The sequence below is a fragment of the Cyprinus carpio genome, chromosome B19, assembly GCF_018340385.1.
Source record: "Cyprinus carpio isolate SPL01 chromosome B19, ASM1834038v1, whole genome shotgun sequence".
Lineage (NCBI taxonomy): Eukaryota > Metazoa > Chordata > Actinopteri > Cypriniformes > Cyprinidae > Cyprinus > Cyprinus carpio.
Genome location: NC_056615.1, coordinates 4,026,244 through 4,052,367, shown reverse-complemented (window position 1 = coordinate 4,052,367; position 26,124 = coordinate 4,026,244). Strand labels below are relative to the sequence as shown.

General features: G+C 40.1%; 2 protein-coding genes across 2 annotated transcripts; both read left to right on the top strand.

Annotated features, from left to right (window-relative positions):
- Positions 1–1,368: 1,368 nt before the first annotated feature.
- Positions 1,369–4,871, top strand: LOC109092841 (NACHT, LRR and PYD domains-containing protein 9A-like). Its single transcript, XM_042745429.1, has 3 exons — positions 1,369–1,733; positions 2,202–2,283; positions 4,181–4,871. Exons 2-3 carry the CDS (start codon positions 2,213–2,215, stop codon positions 4,869–4,871), a joined length of 762 nt encoding a protein of 253 aa, XP_042601363.1. The 5' UTR covers positions 1,369–1,733; positions 2,202–2,212.
- Positions 4,770–26,124, top strand: LOC109081157. Its single transcript, XM_042745692.1, has 10 exons — positions 4,770–5,921; positions 6,231–6,398; positions 7,939–8,112; positions 8,282–8,458; positions 10,984–11,172; positions 22,977–23,084; positions 23,235–23,390; positions 24,396–24,569; positions 24,866–24,912; positions 24,997–26,124. The coding sequence occupies exons 1-10, from the start codon at positions 4,987–4,989 to the stop codon at positions 25,617–25,619; spliced, it is 2,751 nt and encodes a 916-aa protein (XP_042601626.1). The 5' UTR covers positions 4,770–4,986; the 3' UTR covers positions 25,620–26,124.

The following is a 26,124-nucleotide window of genomic DNA, read 5'->3' as shown; positions in this document are numbered from 1 at the left end:
AACTCTATACTGCTCTATTATTAATGACAGATTAGTTCAGTCCACCAGAGGGAGCCATTCTCTTATAAAACCTGATCTTAAAATACACATTCAATGATCATTTACTCCCTCTCCTGTCATTCCAGATCTGTGGGATTGACTGTCTTCTGTGGAACACAATCATATTTTAAAGAATACAAATCACCAGCTGTTTTGTTGCCCAAAGTGCTTCACAAGTTAAGGATAAAATGAAATATACACACATAACTTACACACGAGTAAAAAAAAAAACATTAAAAAACATTTATAAAAGTTTCTCAAGTCAAACTTTCTCTACTTCAAAGGCCAGACTAAAAAAAAAAAAAAAATAAAAAAAAAAAATGGGACCTAAAAGCCTCTATAGACGGAAATGACTGAAAACACACGGTCACCTTTTGATCTAAAAAGAATATTTCAGTTTGTTTATTCTACATGTTATTACAGGATAAATAACGTCAGTAACTGCAACCTACATCATATCTGCTGGATGAAATCTAATGCTTGTTGTCTAACTATTTTATTATTATTATTATTATTATTTATTTTTTTCAGATTGCAGCCAATTTTCACACATTTCACATGTAAATGATTCTGAAGACATTATTTTGTGCCTAATCCTGATTTCCCCTTTTCCACTTCTTTGCAGATTGTAAAACAACACATTTTGAAACTTCTGACACTTGACTAGTTCATTACTTTGACTAGTGCATTAAAGCACTTGTAGCTGGTGTCTAGTAATTTGCTCGACTAGACGCTGAAAGCCTGCTTAATTTAGTTTCATTTGAGAATCAGCAGCATCTCCAGATGACAGGTGATCACAGCAAACTGAATCATCTTATATTTATTCTAAACTTTATATTCAACATGACAAAAGTATTACAAACTCTACAACAAATATGACTGATTCAGCAAAACCATGATTCTCAATTTTATATAAAACATAAGAGAGTAGCCTATAAAACATAATTAACGTTTACTGCTCAGGTGAATCCTACAAAACCTGTCAAACACTTTTGGATCATTTCACCCCAAAATTAAAATAAATAAATAATATTTTTCAAGAAGAAAACTACAAATAACTATATAAGTATTATGTTAAAGAAACTTTGGACATCCTAAAGCAGTTTGCAGCAGAAGCTCAGCCACGATGAGCCCATGCACAGTTTCTGTGTAAACTACAACATCATTCCGAATGTAACCTTTATCATTTGAGCAGACTGCCATAATGTATACACAAAATTGGGATGCATAAAATTATGCCAAACAAAAAACCAGCAGTTATCAACAGGGAAAGTTACAAGTAATAAAGCTACACTGTATTGGTGGAAATCATATTCAGTTCTACACGAATTCATGGGTTCTTGTGGTGAAACACATGTTGATAGCAGTACGAAATATTCCAGCATTTCATCCATGCGTTAACAAAAGCCGAATTTACTGTCACAAGCAATGTTTTATTGATATGGCGTTTTTGTGTCCTAAATGGGTTGAAATGCGCCACTAGCGCTAAAACGAGGAACTGCAAGAGACGAGGTTGTCCTTTGTTTTTTCTTTCTTTCTTTTCTTTTTGTTTTTTCTTTTGGGTGTCTTCCGCAAATCTGACACCGCAAATAATTTTGTAGTGAAAACGGACTGCATATTAAGCGGCCGATCCGTTCTCTTCCTCTTCTGTTTCTCGGTAGTCACGCCTCTTCTGCAGCCGACACTTGAGAGAGGTACGCGCTGACTGCTGTCAGAAACAATCACCTTATCATCACATTTCTGCGCTAATCCATGCTGATACCGGGGTGGATTGATATTTCGGTTAAAGTTTACAGAGATTAGGAAAAAAAAAAACAAAGTAGTAAAAAGTGAAAGTAAGAAAGCGTGAACACGGCTTAGATTGCTATAGGCTATAGGCTATGAAGTAGCTATATAAAATAAAGATTTTGTTTTAATCGAGGCAGATTGGGTTTACTTTTTTGTGCTCTCATTGATTTAATGCTAAAATTCAATTCTCTGTCTCCGAATAATAGCCTAACACATGCGGTTTAGATTAGGCCTAATATTTGTTGTTTAGTGTCACAAGTGTGTTTTCTCAGGACCTAATTCAGGTTATTAGGGACATTTATGTGTAGTTTAGTAACTTTAAAGAGCCCATGAGACCTGTGTATTTAAATAGAGTCTGTGTTTTGTATTTTCAGTGCTGACTACGATGGCATCAAAACTAAAACACAATGTTCTTGAAGACCAAACAAAAATGAATAACCTGTCCACAGAGTCGTGGTAAGTCTTGTTGTGCACTGTCCTGTCTTTTTTTGTATAATAATAATAAGTTTTATTTAAGGACATGTTACATAATATAAGGAAATTACACGCTATCCATATTATTACAAAATATTTTAGTAAGACTGAATTTGTATTTAACCTGATCACATTTAATAACGTAAAAAAAAAAAAGTTTAATTATAACGCTGCATGTCCACGATTATTCAAACAATGAACAAATTATACAGCGAGCAAAGAACATTTACATTATCAAAGAATGTCACTGAAATCAGTATAGCATGAGTTTAAGCACTCTTAAAAAAAAGCTATAAGATATAATCAGTGATGTTGTCTGCAGTATGTGATGAATTAATCTCTTACATCATTTGTAGGATCATATAAAACTTAGTTTTTTTTTTCTGATGAGAGAATGTTATTATTTAGTAAAGATGTTATTATTTAGTAAAATCCCCTTAAATAATTGAAATATTGCTAAAAAAAAAATATTGATCTAAAATCACAAACGCACAAATATATATTGGTTAACATATAAATCTTCTTCATTTGAATGTTAATCTATAAGAGTTTGGGCTGTTTAATATTAGGATTTTGTCAAAAATCCCTCACCATGGCCCTGCCCTACCACATCAAGCCCCGCCTTCCGGATCCCCCAGATAAAATATGTTTACGTGGCTATGAGACAGTATACGAATTAAGTCAAGGTGTGACAGTGAATGGAGACAATCCGTTAGCAGAACATATTGTGAATGCTTTTTAGCTCAGTCTTAAGGTTTTAAAGGAGACAGAACAGAGGCAACTTCTTCCAAAGCTTAGGAGGTGAAATGCTGAAAGCTGTACCACCAAAAGGTTTTTGGGTATTTCAGGGAAATTCTCATAACTCAATCTGTAAGCTGATGATACACAGGGCAACATTCTGAGCAATTTTGCCATCAACGGGCAACCAGGTAAGACACAGGGCCCACGAGTGATCTGAATTATCCAGGAAGAAATTTGTTACCCATTCTCAATGTGAAAGTTCGCAAGCAACATTGCTAAGAAAATGTTGCCCCATGTATCATCTTAGAAATCAATGTATCACCTTAGAAACTAGGACAAGTATTTTGAACTGAATGCGATACGAGCAGCAGCATTTTGAACTAACTGCAAAAGATTAAGGGCTTTAATTGAAGGAAGAGGAAAAACAGAATTGCGAAGTATATAGATTAGAAAAAGAAGTGGACCAAGAACGGATCCTTGAGGTACACCACAGGAAATGGTGACAGAGCAAGATTTGTGTTTGTTGGTTTTTATAAATTGTTGCCTGTCTGAAAGATATGAAGTTATACACTGAAAAGCTGTACTAGTGATACCGATAGCACAAAGTCGAGATAGGAGTACTGAATGGCAAACAGTATCAAAAGCTGCACTCAGATCCACCAGGAGGCTGAGGGCACCAGAGTCAGAAGCAAGAAGGAGGTCATTGACTACTCTTAAAAGAGCAGTCTCTGTACTGTGGAGAGGATGAAAATCAGACTAGAATGGTTCATGCATATTGTGTTTGTCTAAATGAGACTGTAATTGTACGGTGACCACATTTTCTAACATTTTAGAAAGAAAGGAAAGTTTGGAAATGGGTCTGAAGTTACTCAGGACTATGTTATCAAGACCACGTTTTTTAGCACTGGGGTTGTAGCAGCTAATTTTAGTCTAGGTGGTAAATAAACTGTAGCAAGGGATATGTTTATCATGTGGGTGATCAGAAAGAGATTTTTTTATTTTTAGAAGATAAAGCTCTTTCTGATCACCCACATGATATACATGTTGAATGAGATAGGTAGGTTGAATCATTTATACAATATGGTATACAGTTATTTTGTATACAATCTCACAGAACACATTTCTGACATATTTCCAGTTCTTTACTTGCTGATGAAGAAACTTCTAAAGAGGAGATCCAAACTTTGAAGTCTTTACTGCAAGAAAGCTTAAAAAAGCGATATGAAGACACTCTAAAGGCTCCAAATGGCATTCCACTGAAGATGTATGTATCAAACCGGACACATTTGGATGGCCAGATGGTCCATGAGATGCGTGAGCTGGAAAGACCCTACAATGAGGACATTAAAGATGAAAATGTTATTAATTATGATGATCTCCTGAAGCCTCATTATTCTACAGACGGGCATATCCACACCATTATGATGAGAGGAATATCTGGATCTGGCAAGTCAACAGCTGTGACGAAGTTTGTTTTTGACTGGGCACATGGCAGAACACACCAGCACATTGATTTTGTGTTTCCCCTTCACCTTTGTGAGCTGAACATACTATACGACAAGAAATTCAGCCTCATGCAGCTGTTAGATTTGCTCTTTCCAAAGCTACTGAAGCCAGAGACCCTTGAACAGTCTCAGATCCTCTTTATTTTGGATGGACTTGGTGAATTTAGATTTCCTCTTAATTTTAAGTGCACCAAGACATGCGCCGACCTTGCAGTGGGAGAATCTTCTCAAAGGGAACCTTCTTCCTTCTGCCCAGATCTTGGTCACTTCAAGGCTAAAAGATGCAGGTCTAACTCCTCCAGAACATATACAGAAGGTGGTTGAACTTCATGGGTTTGATGACTTGCAGTGGGAAGAGCATATCAGAAGTGAATTGTATGACCAAACCATTGCAGTAAGAGCGACTGTTCACGTGAAATCATCCAGAACCCTGTACATCATGCGCTCCTTGCCATTCTTCTGTCAGATGGCTTCCACTGTTTTGGAAGAGCTTTTCAGTAACAGTTACAATACAAATCCTCCTCTCACCTTGACAGAGATGTTCACACATTTTCTCCTGATTCAAATGAAGAGACATGTGGAAAAGTCTGCTAAATCAAGCACTGAGGAGATCCTGAAGTTGGGTGAGCTGGCTTGGCACATGCTGGAAAAGGACACATTGACCTTTATGGAGAAGGACCAGAGAGAAACCAGTACTGATCCTCTTCTTCCTGTCAAACTCTCTAAAGATTGGCCCATGTTTTTCAGAAAACAAAACCTGATGGGTTTAGGGAAAATGTACCGCTTCACACATCCCTGCGTCCAAGAGTTCCTGGCAGCATTGTATGTCGCTGTACATTATGAAACCAGCAAGGGAAATGTAATGTCTTTTACACTTGCAGAAAAAGCACAAAAGTTGCTGAGTCCTACAGAAGTACCAATTGATATGCATAGAAGGGCAGTTGACAGAGCATTAAGGAGCAAAACTGGCCAACTAGACATCTTTCTTCTCTTTCTCTTGGGCATCTCTGCAGGTCCAAGCAACAAGCTCCTGTCCTGCTTGTTCCAAAATACATCTCTTCAAGTAAGGACAGAGGAAGTAGTCAAAAATATTCTACAGAAAGTCAAGGCAAAGCCATTATTTGAGATTTCAGTTAATCTCTCTCGCTGTTTGGAGGAGCTTGACGTAGCCCTGCCTGTGGATAACAATCCAGGCCCGATTAAATTTCAAATAGATGACGATGTGCACGTTACTCCTTCAGAGTGGTCAAATATAGCCACTACTCTGCTGACCTCTGAGGATACATCACTGATATTCGATGTCAGGAAATATGCTAATGTAGATGAAGCCATTATGAGACTGCTGCCCGTCATCAAGATCTCCAGAGTCCTCAGGTAAGCACAGGGAGATGTATGCATTTGTGTGTGCATATACAGTAACTTCTGTAATGTATATTCTGTATATATATATATATATATATATATATATATATAAAATATGTAACATCTAGATGACTGACATAACATAACATAACATAAACAAACTTAAAATACAGAATAATTGTATTACTGAGTGTAATTTTGACAAATTAAAATTCAGGATGTTCAGTGAGATCACTAAATAACATGAGACGGCAGTCATATTTAGCAATTTACCTAGCACTTCATGTCATTTAACCTATAAATTATTTTCCTTTCTGTCCAACTGGATAGGGTCACAAATCTGAGCTGGGCACTGATCGCGTCAACTCTGAGATCACCAGCCAATCGTATCAGAGAGATTGACATTGAGAAAAAGGCCCTCATTTATTTAAACTTGGAACAATTATCCATTGGTATGAGAAGCCCTAATTGCAAAGTGGAGATACTCAGGTGAGTTCATACAACAGCAAATGAAACCTGAACAAATTGTGTGATAAATATAAAAAACAAACTTATACACAGGTTTTCTTTACTTTCATTACTTGAATTATAGGGGCTTTCTAACTGCATTCTTATAGGCTTCATCATGCAGTGAATGCTTTGCAAAAAACAAAAACACATCTTGAGAGTCGAAAAGTCACTGACATACCGACATACTTGATACTGACAGATTTCAGTATTGTCTGTCCAGTTAAGAAAATACCATACCTTATGTTGTCTTCTTTTTAAAGAACATCAGTAACTGCACTTGAACAATTTTGCGTGAAAAATTATGACAACTTGCTTAAGCTTGTGCGCCGCTTTTCCCTCAATAAACTCCTAATTTGCAGTTTATTTATGGCTTGTTGTTGTTGTTGTTGTTGGAGTAGTGATATTTAGGTAATGGGTGGGTTTAAAGGGATGGTCAACCAGGTATTTTCGAAGGCTTGTTGTGTTTATGGGGTGCACTGTAATGTATTCATGCTTAGTTTAAAAAAAAAAAAATTCACATTTTACCTTTATTTTACACCGCATTTCTGTTCTCCTAAAATAAATCAAAGAATAATTTACACTGATCAAATAAAGGCCAACAAACACCAACATTAAAAGTTCGCTGGTGGGATTAAAAAGAAATTTTTAGGCGTTTGACGGATAAGAATGAATTGGTATTTAGCTATCTGGCTAGGGGTCATGAAACCCCAGACTACTTTTTCTGAGATTTTAGCAGAGGTGTTTGTGTTGCACACCATAGAAGACAATGTCAGCATTCGACGGTTCTAACTGTTGGAGAAAACTGGTTAATTTTAAGCTTTTTGCGCTATTTTCATGGTTTAAAATCTACATTGAGTTGACGTCACAATTGTTGGCCTTAAAAGGTGGATTGTGTAAAAGACAATATTTCCCTTTGACTTGAACTTTGAGCATTGTAACTGTTCAGATGTTGTTTATGTTTAAAACAGCAACATTACACACTAACTAAAGTTTAAAAAGTGAAATCATTATCAATGACCCCTTTAAGTAATCTAGAATATGGTCGTGCAGAATAAGGCAATAATATGTGCTTTATAAGTAATATATTCCTAATATGCTAGTAATATGCATGCTAAGGAGCAACTAGTTAACAGCGAATAGTGTTCTTTAATCTAACATATTACTGAATGTTCTCTATTGTGTCCTTTGCAGCAATCCTGAGAATGAATCATTATGAATAACAGTCAGGACGAATTTTTGAACACAATGCACACAAATGCAAAATTGTCATTAGTTGCTAAGCTAATGATTCATTGCTTAATATAAATATTTGTTTGTCCCTTACTGAAAACAGCAGGATCTTCACACCAAGGCAGTCTTTAAATCCATTGGACATTAAAGGGATAATAAAACAATATATGCATCTCATTTCAGATAATTCCTGTTAAAATCATATCTAGATGTTATTTCACATACATTCATCTCTTAAATGCTTAAAATAGAGTACCTGTATCTTCTTTCTTTACAATATTCTCTTTAGGACACCATATTTTAGTTATCCTAAAGATGCTAATCCTTTGCTTACTGGGATTTTATTGAACCCGACACATTTGAGAGAGCTGAAGCTGCTGAATGCATTCAGCACAAGTGACAGGACAGTGGAGGGCATCTCTCAAATCTTAATGAACCCGGATTGTCATCTTGAGAAACTGACGTTAGTAAAAATTGTTTACTTTATTTTTATTAGTGATCATTATTTATTGGAACAAATCACTAAATCTAAGTACTGAACTTCTGCTCCATTTGTGTTTCAAACTGAGTTACCTTGGTGCATGATAGTATTAAGGTAATTTCATTCATTAATATTGTTTTGTGCTCCCCAGTTTACAAAAAATGGAAAGCTTAGAGAGTTGTCAGAAACTGGCCTCGGCTCTCTGTAGCAGTTCTTGTCACCTGCAAGAGCTGGACTTGAGCAGATGCTGTGAGAGATCTGAAGATCAGGCTTTAAAGCATCTGTCGAAGGCATTCAGGCACCCGAACTTCAAAGTAACGGTTCTGAGGTAAATAATAGCAAACCTAGTTTTTGCAACACATACTGATTTCCTTAAAGCTGAAGTGTGTAATTTCAGCAGGTTGAGGTGCTCAAACAGCTTTTTTAATATTGCGAATGAACTATTTTTGTTTACCGCTGTCCCTGCATAATAAACTGGGATAATATCTAAATAATTACACACTTTAACTTTAATAGTCATGATATACTAAGAATATTTACATTTTAAGATCACAAATGACAGGATTTATTTGAGGTTTTCCAAAATTCGGACACTAAGAAACTTACTGTCACTTAAGAATTGAAACACATTTTCCTGGACTGTAAATGTTTAGTACACCATAATCTTATTCAGATTAACCTTTTACCAGCACACCAAGTAGATAAACTGGTATGAGTTTAAGAGGTCATGAACTGTATTTTTTTTATTTATTTTTTTTATAATGTTCTCTGAAGTACACCTATTATGCTTGAAAGATTTTTGGCTTGATTTTTGAAGTTTTTGACCGTCTTTGCAAAACGGCCACTGCTATGATTGACTAACATTTTCACATTTTAAAATAGTAGATGGATGCTGCTGTGACATACTCTGAAAACAGCATGGGTAATTTGGGTTAAAAACATATAAATACACAGTATGTATTAAATGATCTGGAACAGACAATGCAATAGTGGTAAAAACACATTTACTCACACTTATGTGTTGCGACATTGGATCCAATATAGTCAGACTCAGCACTGCAACATCTTTTATGTTGATGGAGTAATCCTGTGTTTGCATCTCTCTAGCATCTTGTCAATCAGTGGGTGGGGCTAAAGAGGCAATAATGCAGAAGTAGTGCCGCGTTCCAGGCAACCCGTAACCCGTGTTTTTCCAACCTTCTACCCGTGAAAGTGCACCAGAACGGCAGTCAAACCCGTGACTTCCCACCCGTAAACTCATACTAGATCGATGTACTCCCAGTTCCGAGCTCTGACGTCACATAGCCCGCAAAATAAATATGGCAGCCCTACGGATAATATTGCCTACAGATGCGGTGTTTATGCAAGGGGTACACTGTGAGAAATAGACTTTAGGACAATATAACGTTGCAATAAATTTAATAATCTAGCTACAATTCCTTGCGCGCAAGCAGTTTGGCGTGACTTGTCTGGAACGCTACAAAGTCGTGAGTCGTGGATTGAAATCGTGATTTACGGGCTCAAAAACCTGCCTGGAACGCAGCATAGGCTGTCATGAGCAGCCCACTGAAGGGCAAGTTGAAGAAGCCATGTGCAGTTTATTCACAAAGTGATCCAAACAAAGACTTGACTTGACTTGACTTGACTTGACTTGACTTGACTTGACTTGACTTGACTTGACTTGACTTGACTTGACTTGACGTAGCATGAACAGACTAGACTCACCGACAGCAGATACATACATACACGACAAAGAACAATGGGAACATGAGTGCTATTTGTAGCAAACACTATGGGTCACATGACAAGAATCAACCAATGAGCAAACAGACCTGAGAACCACATGACAGGACAATAACCAATCAGAACATGACACATTGAACAGAGGAATCAATAGCAGGAATACATGAGGGCAAGGGCAGCTTGACACTAACAGCATAAATCAAATTACAAAATAAAAGACATGAAAACAAGAACATGAAACAAAACCCAAAACAGACCTCACATATGCATTGATTTTCTTCTGCAGAGGAGATCTTTCATCGCATTATGACCTCATGATGTGGCAAAATCCAAAACAAGCCTGATACACAGCATGATACCCAGTCTAATGGTCTAACGAAATCCAATTTTAAACATCTTTTACTGTAAAGTTACCCCTTTTATGGCCCTTATATTACATATCCCAGACAATAAAGAAAAACAAAATTATCTCAGGATGAGACTGCCCTGATTGTAAAGCAAAACGTGATTGGCTATAGCGAGATCGTGCTACGATTGGTCAGCGAAATGTGGCTGTTATCTGATTGGCTTGAGTAGACGGTGGGTGGAGTCCACTATTTGTGGATTGTCAGCACGTCTTGACGCAAGAAATGTTTCACAATTCGCAAATGCACAGTAACCGACACAAAAATAAAAGACGATATCTCCATTATGTGGATCATAATCTATTTATTTGGAATTACGCAACAATTTTATCTCCATACTTACCAGCCATTTTTGTACGCATTAAACTGCCAGAATTCTAAAAGACGATATCTCCATTTGCATTGAACTTTCAGTGCTGCAGCTTTGCAGATATTATTTATGCTCAAACAGCAACATTACACACTAACTAACATTTAAAAAAGTGAAATCACAATCAACCACCCCTTTAATAAAAGTTGTTTTTGAACTAACAAGAAAGTTTTGAAATTTGAAACTTTTTAATATAGCACGTTGACCTGTTACATGTAAAAAGATCAAGGAAAATTTTATTTCTCAGTTCATGACCTCTTAAATGTGCTTTGTGCTCACACTTAAACAAGAATGATATAAAAAAGTTTGCATTAACTCTCGTAACTCTCTTTACAGGTTGGAATTCTATTCTGTAGAGGAGGAAACATTATCAGCATTATTCTCTGCTTTTCAAAAGAACCCTTCACACCTGAGAGAGCTTGAACTAAGGGTGTTAATGCCACTGAATCAGAATTTTCGGGAACTTTTCTCTTTGCTGGCGGATCCTCGCTTCAGACTAGAGACACTGAGGATACTTCACCCACGGTAAGATAAGTAATCCAGAAAAGAAAAAAAAACCTTACAACAAACTGTCTCAGGTTACGTAAGTAAACATGGTTCCCTTCAGTGAATGAGATGCTGCCTCGGAACGCTTTGGGAACACCTCTGCGTGACCACGTTCTGAAGCACGTGTGGAATCAGTCCAGTGGAGAAGCAAAACATTACAAGCAGGGTGATGTGAGCAACCAGGAAGCTTAAAAGTGCATCCAGAGCAGCACATGTTAGCATGTTTAAAGGATGAAGTAAGTGCCTACAGGGATGCAGGGAGTATGGCAGACACAGCGTCTTGTTCCCTTTAGGAAACCATAGTTACATGCATAACCTGAGACGTCCCCTCAGGGAACTCGAGCTGTTTTGCAATGCTTTGGGAATGAGAATGCCCACTGCACCAAACTAACAAGTCCTTGTCTAGTGTTTATCAGGTAAGCACATCTAAGAAGAGAGGACTTGGGATCCTGAGGTAGAAGCCAGATCCAGGTTATAAAAATGAACAAATCTATTCGGAGAGGATCAGCCTCTCACAGTAAAAATTTCCTGCAAGGAAGCACCCAAAAATAACTCCAATCTCGACAGAGCAGATTTAGCTTCTCCTGCTCTGAATCCCATAGGTGACAGGAGGCCAGAGGACTATGATATGGGCTCAACCACCCACCTGCTCAGGCTTTGCTTGGTCAATGGGGAGACCTTCTTAGTTGGACCAAACAGATTTAGCTTCTCCTGGTCAACATCATATAAAGCATCACCACAAAAGCACCCCAGAAATAAGGACCACTCGACAGAGCAGATTTAGCTTCTCCTGGTCAGCATCCTGGAAAGGAGGAGGACAAAAGGCCTGCAGCGCTATGGGCCATGGTGTGTTAGTGGGCACTTTAAAGACATACCCATGTCTAGGGTGGAGAAAGGCTCTGACCATGCCAGGGCAAATTCCAGGCATGAAGGTGAGACTGAGAGTGCCTGAAGGTCTCCTATTCTCATAACAGAGCTAACTGTTTTTTTAGGTCAGGAACTTATCTGGCACTTCTTCAGTAGGTTCAAAGGGGGCATTGCACAGGCCTTCCAAAACCATTGCCAAGTCCTTAGTTGGTATTTTAGAGTGCTGTGCAGGACTCAGTTTCAGAGTGCCATGGAGGAAACAAGTAATGGGTTTACTGGCAGTTGACTGGGTCTGCAGTCGTTTTGCCTACCAAGAAGTTAAAAGCTTCCACTTCGGAGCGTACTGTTTTCCTTGTGGTGGGAGGTCTTGACTGGAGTATGGTCTCAACAACCTCGTTTGAGAGGCCGGAGGCTATGAGGTGTGCCCCTCAGGGGCCACGTCCACAGTTTCCATAATTTCAGGCAGGGGTGAAGGATGAGCCCCCCCATCCGAGAGAGGAGGTCTCCCCTGGTCAGAATCTCCAAGGGAGAGCTGTCGAGTAGGAATATTATGTTAGAGAATCATACTCGGCCCGGCCAGAACAGAAATATATATATATTTTTTAAGAGCGCGTTATACACTCTCTCCAGAACTCCCAGGAACAGAATGATCAGGGGAAAGCCATACAGATGTTTGCACCATGGCATCCAGCCAAAGTGGAGCCTTGAGACAGGAAACAAGGTTTCTTCTACATGTCTAAGGCATGTAGGGTTGGGTATCATAAGAAATTTTCCGGTTCTGATTCTGGTTCCAGTTCTGCCTAATGAGTACTAGTTCTGATTCCGATTCCATTATTTATCTTAATAAAAGTAATGCACAATACTTATAATAATTTATGTTTATTAATCACTCTCAAAATATTTTAAACAGAGCATTTAAACTCATCAATTCAAAATTATCAATTTTAATTCAACATCAAATTCAACATTTGGGGCCCCATCTTACACACCCATTGCAATGCGGTGCCAGGCGCAAAGCAAGTGTTTTTTGCTAGTTTCAGCTCAACTCAGTTGTCATTTTCATGTCCTGCGCCACGTTGTTTAAATAGCAAATGCATTTGCACCCATTTGTGTGCTCATGGGTGTGCTGGTCTGAAAACGAGGTGTGTTCAGGCGCGTTGCTGGCATTGCTGTCCCATAGAAATATATATATATTTTTTAAGAGCGCGTTAGTAAGGCAGGTGCACAATGTGGTGTACACTCTGCTTATTAATATATATATATTTTTTAAGAGCGCGTTAGTAAGGCAGGTGCACAATGTGTGTACACTCTGCTTATTACACACACAGGTATGCGCAGCAGCACAAACATTTTTAAAAATGAAAAATTGAAGGATTAAAATGTAAAAGATTATTATTGTGTACATAAATATGCCTACATGTCATAATGGATATTTGCATGCATCAGAATTATGTGCACAAGCATGTCTGTTCCCTCACTAGAGAAGCGTTCAGTTTTTTTCCACTTGCAAATTCCGCCATGTAAATAGCGAATACGCCATGGCACGAGCGCAACTGGCTTTTAAAGGGAATGGTAGATGAGACTCCGATTGGTTTATGGCACATTACACCCAAAACACACCCATTACTCATTAAGAAAATAGGAACAACCCTTTTAGACCATGCATTTTCCCATCCTTAAACTAGCAAAAGTGGATTCGGACATGCATTTAGCATAATTGCGCCGTGCGCTTTAGACCTCGTGCTTAGACCGTTAAAATAGGGCCCATAGTGTTAAAATTTTCTAAAACTAATTAGCATTGTTTTTGAAGGAAATTCAACATATCTGCTTTCTCTGGGGGAAGGCAAGACCTCCTGGGTTATTGTATCTCCAGATGTGGAGAAAACCCTCTCAGAGGGGGTAGAGGAGGCTTGAACACAAATGTAAGTTGTGGAAAGGTTATAAAGAATAGGCAAAGCATCCCTCTTATCCCACCACCACAGAGCAGGGTCTTCATAGGCGGCTATTAAGGGCATGTCTCTGTAGCCGCAAAGTTCTCTGTCAACTCTCTCACAAACTAACTAGCCAGTAGAATTTGGAGCTGTTTTCTTCTTCAGAGCATTGTCCTCTTTTTCAAACAGAACTGCTAAAGCACACTTCACTGTCTTGCAATGTATTTCCTAAAATGAAAGAAAAATGTTATATTAATACCAAGAATATATCCTTATCACCACCAGACAAATATCTTTATCATTGTAACAATAAAACTCCATAATAACGGGAAGAAGGAGGCGGGAACCGGCGAACATTCAAATAAATCTTTAATGACAAAATAAATACAAAACAGCGTGACAGCCCCTCACGGGCGACTGCCGCGCATAAACAAAAACCAAACACAAAATAAAACCCAGGCCTGGTCCTCTCTCGTCCTTCACTGTCGTCGCTCCTCTTTTGTATCCTCCCGATCTCCTCCGTGGGACTCGAGACCGGTGAGTGGAGCAGGTGTCGCTCATTTCCCAATCACTCCACCGGCCTCGCTCCGTTCCCACGGCTCTCGGCCCCGCCCCACTCATCACATACCCCCATCGCCCCTCGCAGGCCGGGGGGTACTCCCGAGACTGCGCTCTACTCCCCCCCCCACTCCCTCCGGGGGGGGACCGCTCACGGTGACCTGCGGGAACCTGGGGGTAAGGACAGACGAGGCGAGAGAAAAGGAGATGGAAGGATGAGGAGCGACGGGAGACGAGAGAGGGGAGAGAGGAGAAAAAAAAAAAAAAAATTCCGGTTCCCAGACACGCTGCCGCTCGGCCCTCCACCGGCTGTGTGAAGTCCTCCGCGGTGCCTGGCGGTGGCACTGGACGGCCCTCGGTGGACGGCACGACACTCCTCCGCCGCCCGGTGGACGGCGACGGCTCCCTCCGGTTTCGGGCAGCCGGCAGGAGTCCCCCGTTCCCTGCTCCTCCCCATTCTCGGCGGATGGCAGCAGGCTCCGGCCACCTGGCGAACGGCGGCGACTCCTCCGCTCCCTTACGGACGGCAGCCGCCCCTCCACATCGCGGGCGGCCGGCAGCGAGTTCGTCCGTCCCCGGCAACTCACTCCAGCCCACCGCCTCGAGCGTCCACGGCGCCAGACTGCTACGCCCAGCTCGATGGCACCGCGGATTCACCCCAGCAGCAAGGGATCTTCGGCAGCGCGTCCCTCCTTCCTCCCGGGTTTCGGCACCAGTGTAACAATAAAAAAACTCCATAATGACGGGAAGAAAGGAGGCGGGAACCGGCGGACACTCAAATAAAACTTTAATGACAAAATAAACATAAAATAGCGCGACAGCCCCTCACGGGCGACTGCCGCGCACAAATAAAAGCAAACCACAAAATAAAACCCAGGCCTGGTCCTCTCTCATCCTTCACTGTCGTCGCTCCTCTTTTGTATCCTCCCGATCTCCTCCGTGGGACTCGAGACCGGTGAGTGGAGCAGGTGTCGCTCATTTCCCAATCACTCCACCGGCCTCGCTCCGTTCCCACGGCTCTCGGCCCTGTATTAATACTCAACTACTCCTAGTATTTGTACTTTGTATTAACCTCTGTAGTATTGCTTTGCTTGTCCTAGCCTTCTAACATTACAAAATAACAAACAACTAGAGAGAGTTTGGCACTACCACATATGTATACTCAACTACTGTCTGTGTGTGTGTGTGTGTGTGTGTGTGTGTGTGTGTCAGGGCTTGAAGACGCAAAAAAATCCAATCGGTTCACTCCGAGCAGAATCGATATTTTAACATTTCTGTTCCTGCGTTCCTCTGATATTATTACCGTTCCGAAACCGGCTCGGGTGGAAGAAATACCGGTTAATAATGTTATTTTTTTAAAAACAATTTTCTTTGCCTATAATTTGCCTAATAATAATAATAAAGTACAGCGTTTTCTTTAAAAAAAAAAAAAAAAAAAAAAAACAAAACCAACATCAAACAAAAAACCATCTTTTCTAGATTTTGGCCAAATGTATATAGGCTACTAAAAAAAAAAAAAAAAAATCTATCAACACTTTAAAGACATCAAAGTATTTTTAAGATATTTGAAAATGTTTGCTGCATTGTTAAAAAAAAACACTTGTATAAGATTGTGTTTTAAAAGTGAAAAAAAAAACATAAGTCACGGCTTATGTCGCATTTTATTAGCCCCATTACTTTACAAAATAATGAAGACTAAAATGCCTGTAGGCTAAAGCAAAATGTTTACAAACTTTATAAAAACAGTTTAGTTTCTCTTCAAAACAAATCCTTTAAAGTTAAGGCTATAAAAACGTCAATCCAAAAACCTACCTCTCTCATTCGGCACGAATCTAAATGTTTCCATATTCCCGACGTATCTGGATGCTAAAATATTATTTATTGTTTGTACTTTCATCGACATAAAACATCATCCTTCACATCGGCTATATCAGCACCATGAGGCGCTATTTTATTTTGATAATGAACAGGCTTCAATATAGCAAAATTATGTTGTGTGTGCACTTAAGGTGTCGGCGCGATGGTCATATGGTTATACAGAAGCAAGACATTATTCAAAGTTGTCAAGCTTTTGCAAAATAATTAAAACTGTAAAGTTTTTGCAAAATAAAGAAAACTACTCTCTGCTGTTTCGTTTTCCTTTCCAAAAACCTTGGAACATGTCACAGTGAACTGTAATTTAGCAATTTTCTTCTTTCGTTTAGTTAATCTGTCAATATGATTTAAGTGAAATATATTTAGTGTATATGCCTATATTGTTTTTTATGTAAGCCTATAGTTTTTCTGTTTTCTCCATTCAGGTGCGTGTGATCTGTTGAATTCATCTTACACTATCCTCAGATAAACTCTATGGGCGGTGCATTGCCATTGCATCACATTTGCATAGTACTACTGGAATTCGTAATTGGTTGACAGCAAATTTCAAATATTAAATGAAACGATAAAATAGCGTTATTAATGGTCATTTCAAATTTCGATTCTGTTCGGAACTATAAAATTTGATTTCGTTTCAGTTTCTGGTTCTGTTCCTGTCAAAATTTCGTTCGTTTCCGGTTTTCATTTTCATTCCTTGAACCGGTTCAGAGCCCTGGTGTGTGTGTGTGTGTGTGTGCGCTTGTAAAAAATAAAATGCCTTGTTTATAGTTGTTACTGCTGCCACTCTCACCCTCTCCCAAATGCTGCCTGTGTCAAGTTTATTTTTAAAAAGGTGGATCAATCACTGTGGCCTCTTCTAGGAAGTGTCTGATGTTCTAATTCTTTAGAATAATACATCCAAGTAAAAATTATAGGAAATTCTCAGAAAAAAAAAAAAAGATAATGGTGGTAGTATTGTTACTTACAGTTTGATGTACCTGGTACCGCATGGACAGATCTGCCCAAACCTTCTGCTTTATTCCAGCCACAAAGTGTGTGTCCTCTTAAACTTTGAAGTGTTCTTCTAGTTTCTGCAGGATAGGAAGGACTTGGTATTGACACTTGATACACATAGAGTGGATGTGTATATGTTTTGTAAACTCTGCTTTTTTGAGGTCATCGTCAGTGCTGCAATCCAAATTGATATGTGCAAACAATAAATCTGATATCAAATAATAGAGGATTTCGGTAATTGTCACATTCTCAGTCACCAGCCCAGAACTACATTTCCCAGCAGCCTGTCCGGTTCACACCTGCACCCTGTCCCCAATCAGCACACCTGTTACTGTTCACCTCATTTCCCCATGCTATATAAACGGTCACCAGTCAGCTCACAATTGTCTGATCTTGTTGCAGTTTCTCCAGTTTGCCAGCCTTGTGGTTGTTCATGTCTTCAGGCTACCTACCTGCAAGTTGTAAGGATGGTGAAGATTGATGTCTTCTGGAGTTTTGGTGAACAGCAACCTGTCTACTCATCTGGAGTGCTTACCTGGACTACTCTACCTGCCCTTCTGCCTTCAGCAGTTCATCTGTCCTTATATCCTTATACCTGCAAGGGAAAAAGTAACCAATTATGAGAAGTCATTTGAACTCTTTATGAAACCTGAACACTTACCTGAGTTGCTGTTTGGAATTCCCCATTGGATCTTTCTGTTTGACTGTCCTGCTAAAGGAAAGACTGTTTAGGCTGCCTTCCTGCTAGATATGTTATGATGACAGTCCAGTCTGAACGTACCTGCCTCAGTTTGCATCTGCTGTATAAATAAACATATCCCAGTTAACTTACCTGTGCTTCTCTCAATCTGTTTTGTGAAAGAAGACCAGACCCAACTTAACAGCATGAAGACCTGGCATTCATCAATCTGCCTCCTCAGGGTGGTGGTCACAACCAGTTGAGAATCACCATATTCATTTTTCAGAATGGCCGGGAACTTGAGAACTATGTCCAAGAGTTCCTTGACTGCATTCCCTGGGGATGACCTCACTTTAATGGAGGTTTTTGGACTTGGGCTTGACGACGGGATCCGGTTCATTATGCCCATGGCCAATTCATGTTAGACTCTGGAATCCTAGTTCAACTTCGCCCTCTGGATCGTTGAATCAACATTCACTGTAGGTTAAGTGGCCACTGACCTTAAGTCATCACTCATCATGGCCACTAGTACGAAGTCATCATGCTGCTGGTCCTACATCCTCGCCCATCAAGTCTGCTGATCCCAAGTTATCACCTGTCATGGCCGCCGACAAAGAACCTTCTCAGAAAATAACCACTGTCTGTTGAGCTCTTTCAATCTCTGTCTGTAACCTTGACCCAAGACTCATTCAAGTCCTGTCAGTTCCTGAACCTGATCCAATCCCTATGTTCGCTCCAAAAGCTTGTCCAGGTTCCCCCAGTCACCTGTCTAAGAAGGTAACTCACCTTTTCCTGACCAAAAGTGGCTGTTTCTAACACAGTGAAACTGGTGTCAAAAGTAGCAGATTCACCCATCTTATCTGTTCAATCAGCACTAAAGAGTATTATCAACCCAAGAAATAAAGTGAAGCTGAGCACCAAGGACCACTCTCTATACTCCTCGCTCAGAATGGCTGGTCAGTGGTGGACTTTGTGTTAGGGTACAGGAAGCTATCACTAAACAAGTAATACCATCAAAAGACAACAAATAATAGTCGCTGTTCAAAAACAGACACCAACATCACATTATGGCTGTTGTTCCAGAAGTAATACCTGTTAAGGCCACCAGTACAGAGTCTGTATTTTAAAATGGCCACCATCCCAGAGCCTTTCTCAGTGTCCAGTCCAACCTGTGAGTTTGTTTCAGTCCCAGAATCCAGAAATGTGCTGGTTCCAGCCCCAGAGCTTGTTCCAGTGCCGACTCCTCGCAGGGGCTATGCTGTGCCAGCGCTGCGTAAGCGCTTCCCAGTCCATGAATTCAGCCCAGGATGGGCTCCTGATCCTGAGTTAAGCCCACTGAGGGCTTCTTTTGCAGAGTTTGGCCCAGAGCGGGCTTCAGCCTCTGACCAAGATCCAGTACAGGCCCCAGCCATTGACCAGTGTCCAGGGCACATTTCAGCCCTCGACCACAGTCCGGTGTTGGCTTCAGCCCCTGGCCAAGGTGTAATGCAGGCTCTAGCCCCAGATCAGAGTCCAGTGAAGGCTCCAGCCTATGACCTGAATCCCAGACATTGTGCAGTGAGTAGCCTGAGTGGAGGACCTATTCTAAATCCATTTCCTAATAAATCTAGTTCCTTCATCGCATCGGAGTGCCGCTTTGTCTTCAGTCGGGATAAGTACCCACATCACGGCCAGGAGTGCCGGTCCCAGAGAATCCAGTTCCCCAGTTCTGGCCAGGAGTGCCGTTTCTAGTTCAACCAGTTCCATTTCCATAATCATGAGTGGAAGTCAAACACCCAGTTTCAGCCAGGAGTGCAATTCCCAGTGGATCCAGTTCCTTTGTCATGATCAGGAGTGCAATTCTGTCAATTTTCCTCGTCACGGCCAGGAGAGCCGTTTCTCCTTCAATGGAGGTCAAATCCCTAACCCCGACTCCTGTACTCTGGTGGTCATCAGCTCCATCCTGGTTGCCGTTGTCTCCGCCATGGATGCGCCCTACGTCTGCTCCGCCAAGTTCTCCAACCTTGCGTTTGGTGTTTTGTTTTCTTTCCAGTCTACCTATCTACCAATTGAAGGATACATTGTGTATGGATAGTGAAGTTTGTCTTCTGGAGTTTGTGAGCAACCGGTCTACTCATCTGAAGTTCTTACCTAGATTCCCCTACCTGCCCTTCTGCCTTTGGCAGTTCATCTGTCCTTTTATATCCTTATACCTGCAAGGGGAAAAGTCATTTGAGCTTTATGAAATCTGGATACTTACCTGAGTTGCTGTTTGGAATTCCCTATTGGATCTTTCTGTTTGACTATCCTGTTAAAGCAAAGACGGTTTAAGCTGCCTTCCTTTTTAGTTGTTATGATGAATGTCCAGTCTGAGCGTACCTGCCTCAGTTTGCGTCTGCTGTATAAATAAACGCATCCCAGTTAACTTACCTGTGCTTCTCCCAGTCTGTTTTGTGACAGTAATACTTCTAAAAGACTATTGATGGTGATTTATGCACTGAATCATTACTCCAAACAAAATTACATCCAGCCTGGGGTCCATGGAAGCTGCCTGTATGACAGGATAATGTTCAAGAAATCTGTCATTAGAGTGAATTCCAACGAGTCCTGACATCCAGCATGACTGTATGCTGAGGCAGGCCTGAAAAGAAACCTACAACCATTTCAAATTGTTTCGTTTACTTAATGCAACAATTGTCTTAATATCAAATTACTAAGGAGATGTTGCTTCTCTTTCAAAACAGTCTTTGCCATTGAAGATCTTTTTAGTCAAACAATGACCGCTTTGATCTGTGCACACCATCGAGCAAGGGATTCAATTGTATAGATCTTCTGGGCTGCAATGCTCAGTGTATGTGTGAAACAAGGCTTTTTTTTTTTTTTAAAAGCTGGAGTGTACTGACATTTTTTTTTTTTTTTTTTTTCCACTGTAATAGCGATTAAAAGCTTCTTGGGCAACGACAAGGCCTGACTGTGCTTCATAGACTGCCTTACTACTTGGTACTGTTTGTTTAATTTTTCCTTCACTAATGTAATGTAGAGTGACTGTTAATATAGTGATCTTAACTTAGGCCTGTCTGAGCATCACATGTAATTTCTGCACTCCTGATGTTTTGCAAAGCAACAGTTACATTATTCTTTTCGATCACATACCAGTCAGGAATAAGTTGATTGGCTAAATAGTCCCTTGAGGGTGGGTGGTATTTGGGGTTAAGAGACTTTGACATCTCCCTAAAATAAAGAAAATATTTGAATTAAATCTTTTTTTAAAGTTTAAAATTAACAAATATCTGGCATCTTTAAAGTTTGTTTATCATATTTGTTACATCTGTGTGGGGTCAGACACCAGACTAGAAGGGCAGCGCCGCATTGCGTCTAGAACAACTTATGGTATGATGGCCTGTAACGTTACCCTCATAGAAAAAAGTTTGATTTCTAAAATATGGTGTAATGCGAGATGACGCACACCGCAACTCTCTATCTTTGGTCTCAAGACTGTGACAACGGGCATCTTTGAACCTCTCTCACTGTCCGACATAGGACCACCGATTAGGACCCACGATCACAGAAATCGGCACAATTTTTTCACGATACCAATTTGTCGTCTGGGATAGCCGAAAATCGTGCAGTGTGTTTAGGACTTAAAGGCACATAGGCATTGCCACATGACCTTGATCATGCAAAGTGGGTTTGGTCCTGAGCCACCACTGCAAAGGTCTCATGTACAGCAGGCCAAAATGTATCATGATGGATGCAGCTGCTATCAGACCTCACGGTCTCTGAAACCGTTTGACAATGAGTGATTTGCTTTCTTTCACTTTCTTTAAGGTTGTGAGAATCAAATCGAGACAGACCTCATGAAAATGCCAAGAAAACTGGTTCTTCGAGCTGGAGAAACCACACTCTTCTTGAACAAGCATTCAGCCTCAGTCGCAGCTTTTTCATTTGGCCAAGGACGACATCTTGATGCTGAATCACCTGTTGCTGAGACTGTGCTAATATCAGCCAGTCGTCAATGTAATTCAGTATGCGGATGCCCTGGAGTATGAGAGGAGCCGAGGCAGCATCTACACTTGGTGAAAGTGATAGGCTGGAGGGACGAACCCGATATTGATATGCTTTGCCCCCAAAAGCAAACCTCAGGATCAATACGTAGAAGTATGCGTCCTTGAGATCTATCGTGACAAACTAGTCCTCTGAGCTGATCTGAGACACAATCTGTTTGATACTGAGCATCTTGAATGAAAAGCGTTTGATAGCACGGTTCAACAGATGCATAGCTATGATCGGACGCAACACCCCCATCTGTTTTTAGAACAATGAAGTATTGGCTATAGTCACTTTCATGCCCTGAAGCGAATGACCGGCAGAGAGTGACCAACCTGACAACTTTAGCACCCTCACTGGAGTGGATGAGCAATCTTGTGCCATACCTTTGCTGGACTGCAACTGAGAACAGCAAGCACTGGAGGTGGCAGGGGTTAACAGAGCAGCCCCCTGAGGGCACTGAGGAGGACACTGAGGAGGACATTGTATGCCGAGGTGTGTACCTCTCCTCTCCAGAGGGTCTACCCTTGCAGCACTGATGCTTGTGGCATCAGGGCTTCTTAATCAAGGTCTTCGACAGAATGACGGTCCAGAGATCCATCTTCCCTCTGGAAGACCCCGACCAAGAGTGCCACACCAACCCCCACTCTTTCTGCTGGGGGTACGGGTAGCATTTCTGAGTTTGTAAAGCTGCTTTGAACAACAAATAGTGTGTGTGTGTGTGCGTGTGTGTGCGTGTCATTTAAGGTGATTTACCAAGGTTTGTGGTAAACACATTAGTAGGCTTTGCACTATTATTTAACTACCAAAAAAGAGCATGTCTTAACCCATTTTTTTGCCTGTGTTGTTGGTAGATTACACACACCCGATGATAATCAGCTGTCCTCTGAACCTTTACTCAGCTGTGCTGCTCTTCATAGATTGTGTTGGTCATTATGTAAATGCAACTGCCGGGCCTTAGTGTGAGTATCCCAGGAATTACCATGTTATTACATACCATGTTGAAGAGATGGGAAGTGAGCCAAAAATTTTGACAGCTGAAAAAGACAGCTACCACTGTAATATCCTCACATGTAAATTTCATGTTTTTGTTGTTGTTTTTCTTTCTTCAGTCAATTACAGGCTGATTCTCTTGAAACTCTGGCTTCAGCTCTTGGATCTTGCAGCCTCAAATCTCTGGATCTCAGCATGTGTGGCCTGACAGATTCTTCTGTGGAATTGCTCTCTGCTGGACTGAGCAACCCTGGCTGTAAACTGGAGATACTCAGGTGAGTCTGAACATAAAAGATGAATATAGACTGGAATAGTAACTAAAGGTGTGTTTTACTGATCTTAAATATTTCACATATACAAGTTCGACAAGATTGTTAGTATCATGGAAAGACACAATAGAGAGGAAACACTTTTCTTTATCAAAGTGGATACAGATACTGTGAAACCAAAAATGATTTAGACACCAGATAGACTAGTGGTTGCAGGACACTATAGTTCATTTATGTAAGTGAGGATAGCAAAATAAAGTAAATTGTGACATATTATACCCAAAGGTTCTTCATACAGTGGATTAGCAGTAAATCTGATAAAAATTTGGAATCCAAAAACTTTGACACTTTGATCTGATCATGTTTTGTAACATACCTTTCTATTAAAACTATCAGACTTTATTAAGATGAACAGTTTAACTCTGAGTTTTGTCATTTTATTACCGTTTTCTAAACTATTGCAAATACACTTTGATAATGTGAGAAATGTTGAAGGTGTCTGAATAAATTTTGTTTTGACTGTATCATCGAATGCTAGTATTCTCAACATTATTGAAATATTAATGTCAAATTGACTAATTGCCATCTAATGATTAGTTTATAACTAATAAACATATTTTTTGTTTAAAATTATGAATATTGAAAAGTAAATTGATTAAAAACTAAAATGATACTCTAAATATGAAACTAAAACAGGCAGTAGGTAGCAACAAGTCACCGTCTTAATGAATGAGTCATCCAGTCATTCATTCAACTGATTCGTTCAAATAACCGATTCGTTCAGAAACGAAGTGAGTGGCCATGTCAGGATCTGAATGCCATGCTCCACATACACAAGACATCACACAGACCAGAGAGTGTACGACCCATCAAATAAATACAGATTTTGAAGTTAAGAAACTTCTTTCAAAAATGTCAAAAATCTTCCTGACCCCTAAACTTCTGAACGGTAGTGTATTTCCTCAGTGTACGATGTAGGAATAAGTGAATATGAGCTCCTTTTCCCTGAAGGATGACACACTGCAGCATCACAGAAGCAGGAGCTGCTTGTTTGGCGAGGGCTCTCTCTTCTAATCCATCTCACATGCGGGAAATAGACTTGAGCATCAATCCTGTTAAAGGCCCAGGATTTGACCAGCTCAGATCTGTTTTGAAAGATCCAGCAACCCGATTAGAGAAATTAATGTAAGTCAAGAAAAATATATCTTAAAATACCAAAACTAAAAACAAAACTAACATTAATATTAACAAATATACTGTTAATATTATTTAATGGACCTGAGCTAACATGAATAGTTGTATTTTTATTAACTAAGAGTAACAAAGATCAATAAATACTGTTGCTCATTGTTAGTTAACATTATTTGATGCATTAACTAACATTAATTAATGAGACCTTATTATAAAGTGTTACCAGATTTATTTATATTATCATTTAATTTCTCTTCAAATTCGACTGTTTAACTAATATTTTTCATCAGTGTGGACGGTCTAGAGGAGCAACGGGACTTGGAAACTCTCCGCCAATGTTAGTCTGCTGTTTTCTTCTTAAAATTGATATTAGCATTTTAACTTGTATGATCAGAACACTTCATTTAATTTTTATTTTCAGATGTGTGCCAGCTGACTTGGGATCCCAACACCGCTTCTTCAAGTGTGCAGGTGTCAGAGGAAGATGAGGCTCTTGTGGAATATCGCAGACACCCAGCAACTCTACCACATCATCCAGAAAGGTTCATAGATCAATACCAAATCATGAGTCGGGAAGGTCTGAGCAGCCGTCATTTCTTCCAGCTGGAGTGGTTTGGCAAGTCGGCCACTATAGGAATGGCCTATAAAGACATAAGCAGGAAGGGAAGTTTAGCAGCCTGTAGCATTGGACTTAATAATAAATCCTGGGGCATTTTTGTTACCACCCCCTTACCCACATGTAATGCTCTTCATGGAGGAGTAGAGATGCGGCTTCCTGACTGCTCACCCTTTAGAGTCGGAGTCTATCTGGACTGGGCGGCAGGAACTCTGTCTTTTTACAACACCACACGTGACAAGGCTGAACTCATCCACACTTTCCATGCCAAGTTCACTCAGCCTCTCTTTCTGCTGGTCAGTATTAGTGCTGGAGTTAAGATCTTACCGGACATGCCTCCTCCTCTCTGTGTCCATGACCATGATCCCTGGGATATGTTAAGGGGCTACAAGGACTGTAAGGGATGTAACGGATCAAAGGCTGGATAGATAAACCAATGTGCTCTCCTTTCATGAAAGAGCTGATGATAGTGTTTGTTTCCTTGTATGTTGGATCTATAGACTTTAGAAAAGCAGAGGGGGCCCCTGTCTTACAAAACCTGATCTTAAAGAAAATGAACATTCTGTCATCATTTACTCACCCTCATGTTCATTTTTGGGTGAATTATCCCAAAATACTTTTGTGTTTTTCTGCAGCATATAGTCAGTCATACAGGTTAAGAACAGTATGAGAAAATTGACAGAATGTACTAAACTTTTTACTAGATAAGTAACATTATTATTATTATTAACTCCACCCTGCATCATATTTGATGAACGAAATCCAAAACTTATTTCTTACAAATTTGGGGTTAATTTTTTTATTACAAATATTGTGCCTGTTTTGCTAGAGGATGTCCCATTTTAACAAAAGATGATGTGCATTTTGTAGCATTTTTGCAACATTTGTAAGGTTGTCTTGTATTATCACTTAATCAGCAGAAAAAAGACTGTC

What these genes read in the sequence shown, in the direction of transcription:
- LOC109081157 (XM_042745692.1), top strand. Translation starts at nt 4,987, where the DNA reads ATGCGCTCCTTGCCATTCTTCTGTCAGATGGCTTCCACTGTTTTGGAA. An exon ending in AAGATCTCCAGAGTCCTCAG is followed by an intron (nt 5,922 to 6,230) that starts GTAAGCACAGGG and finishes CCTTTCTGTCCA; the next exon opens with ACTGGATAGGGTCACAAATC. An exon ending in TGCAACTGCCGGGCCTTAGT is followed by an intron (nt 23,085 to 23,234) that starts GTGAGTATCCCA and finishes TTCTTTCTTCAG; the next exon opens with TCAATTACAGGCTGATTCTC.
- LOC109092841 (XM_042745429.1), top strand. Translation starts at nt 2,213, where the DNA reads ATGGCATCAAAACTAAAACACAATGTTCTTGAAGACCAAACAAAAATG. An exon ending in AACCTGTCCACAGAGTCGTG is followed by an intron (nt 2,284 to 4,180) that starts GTAAGTCTTGTT and finishes ACATATTTCCAG; the next exon opens with TTCTTTACTTGCTGATGAAG.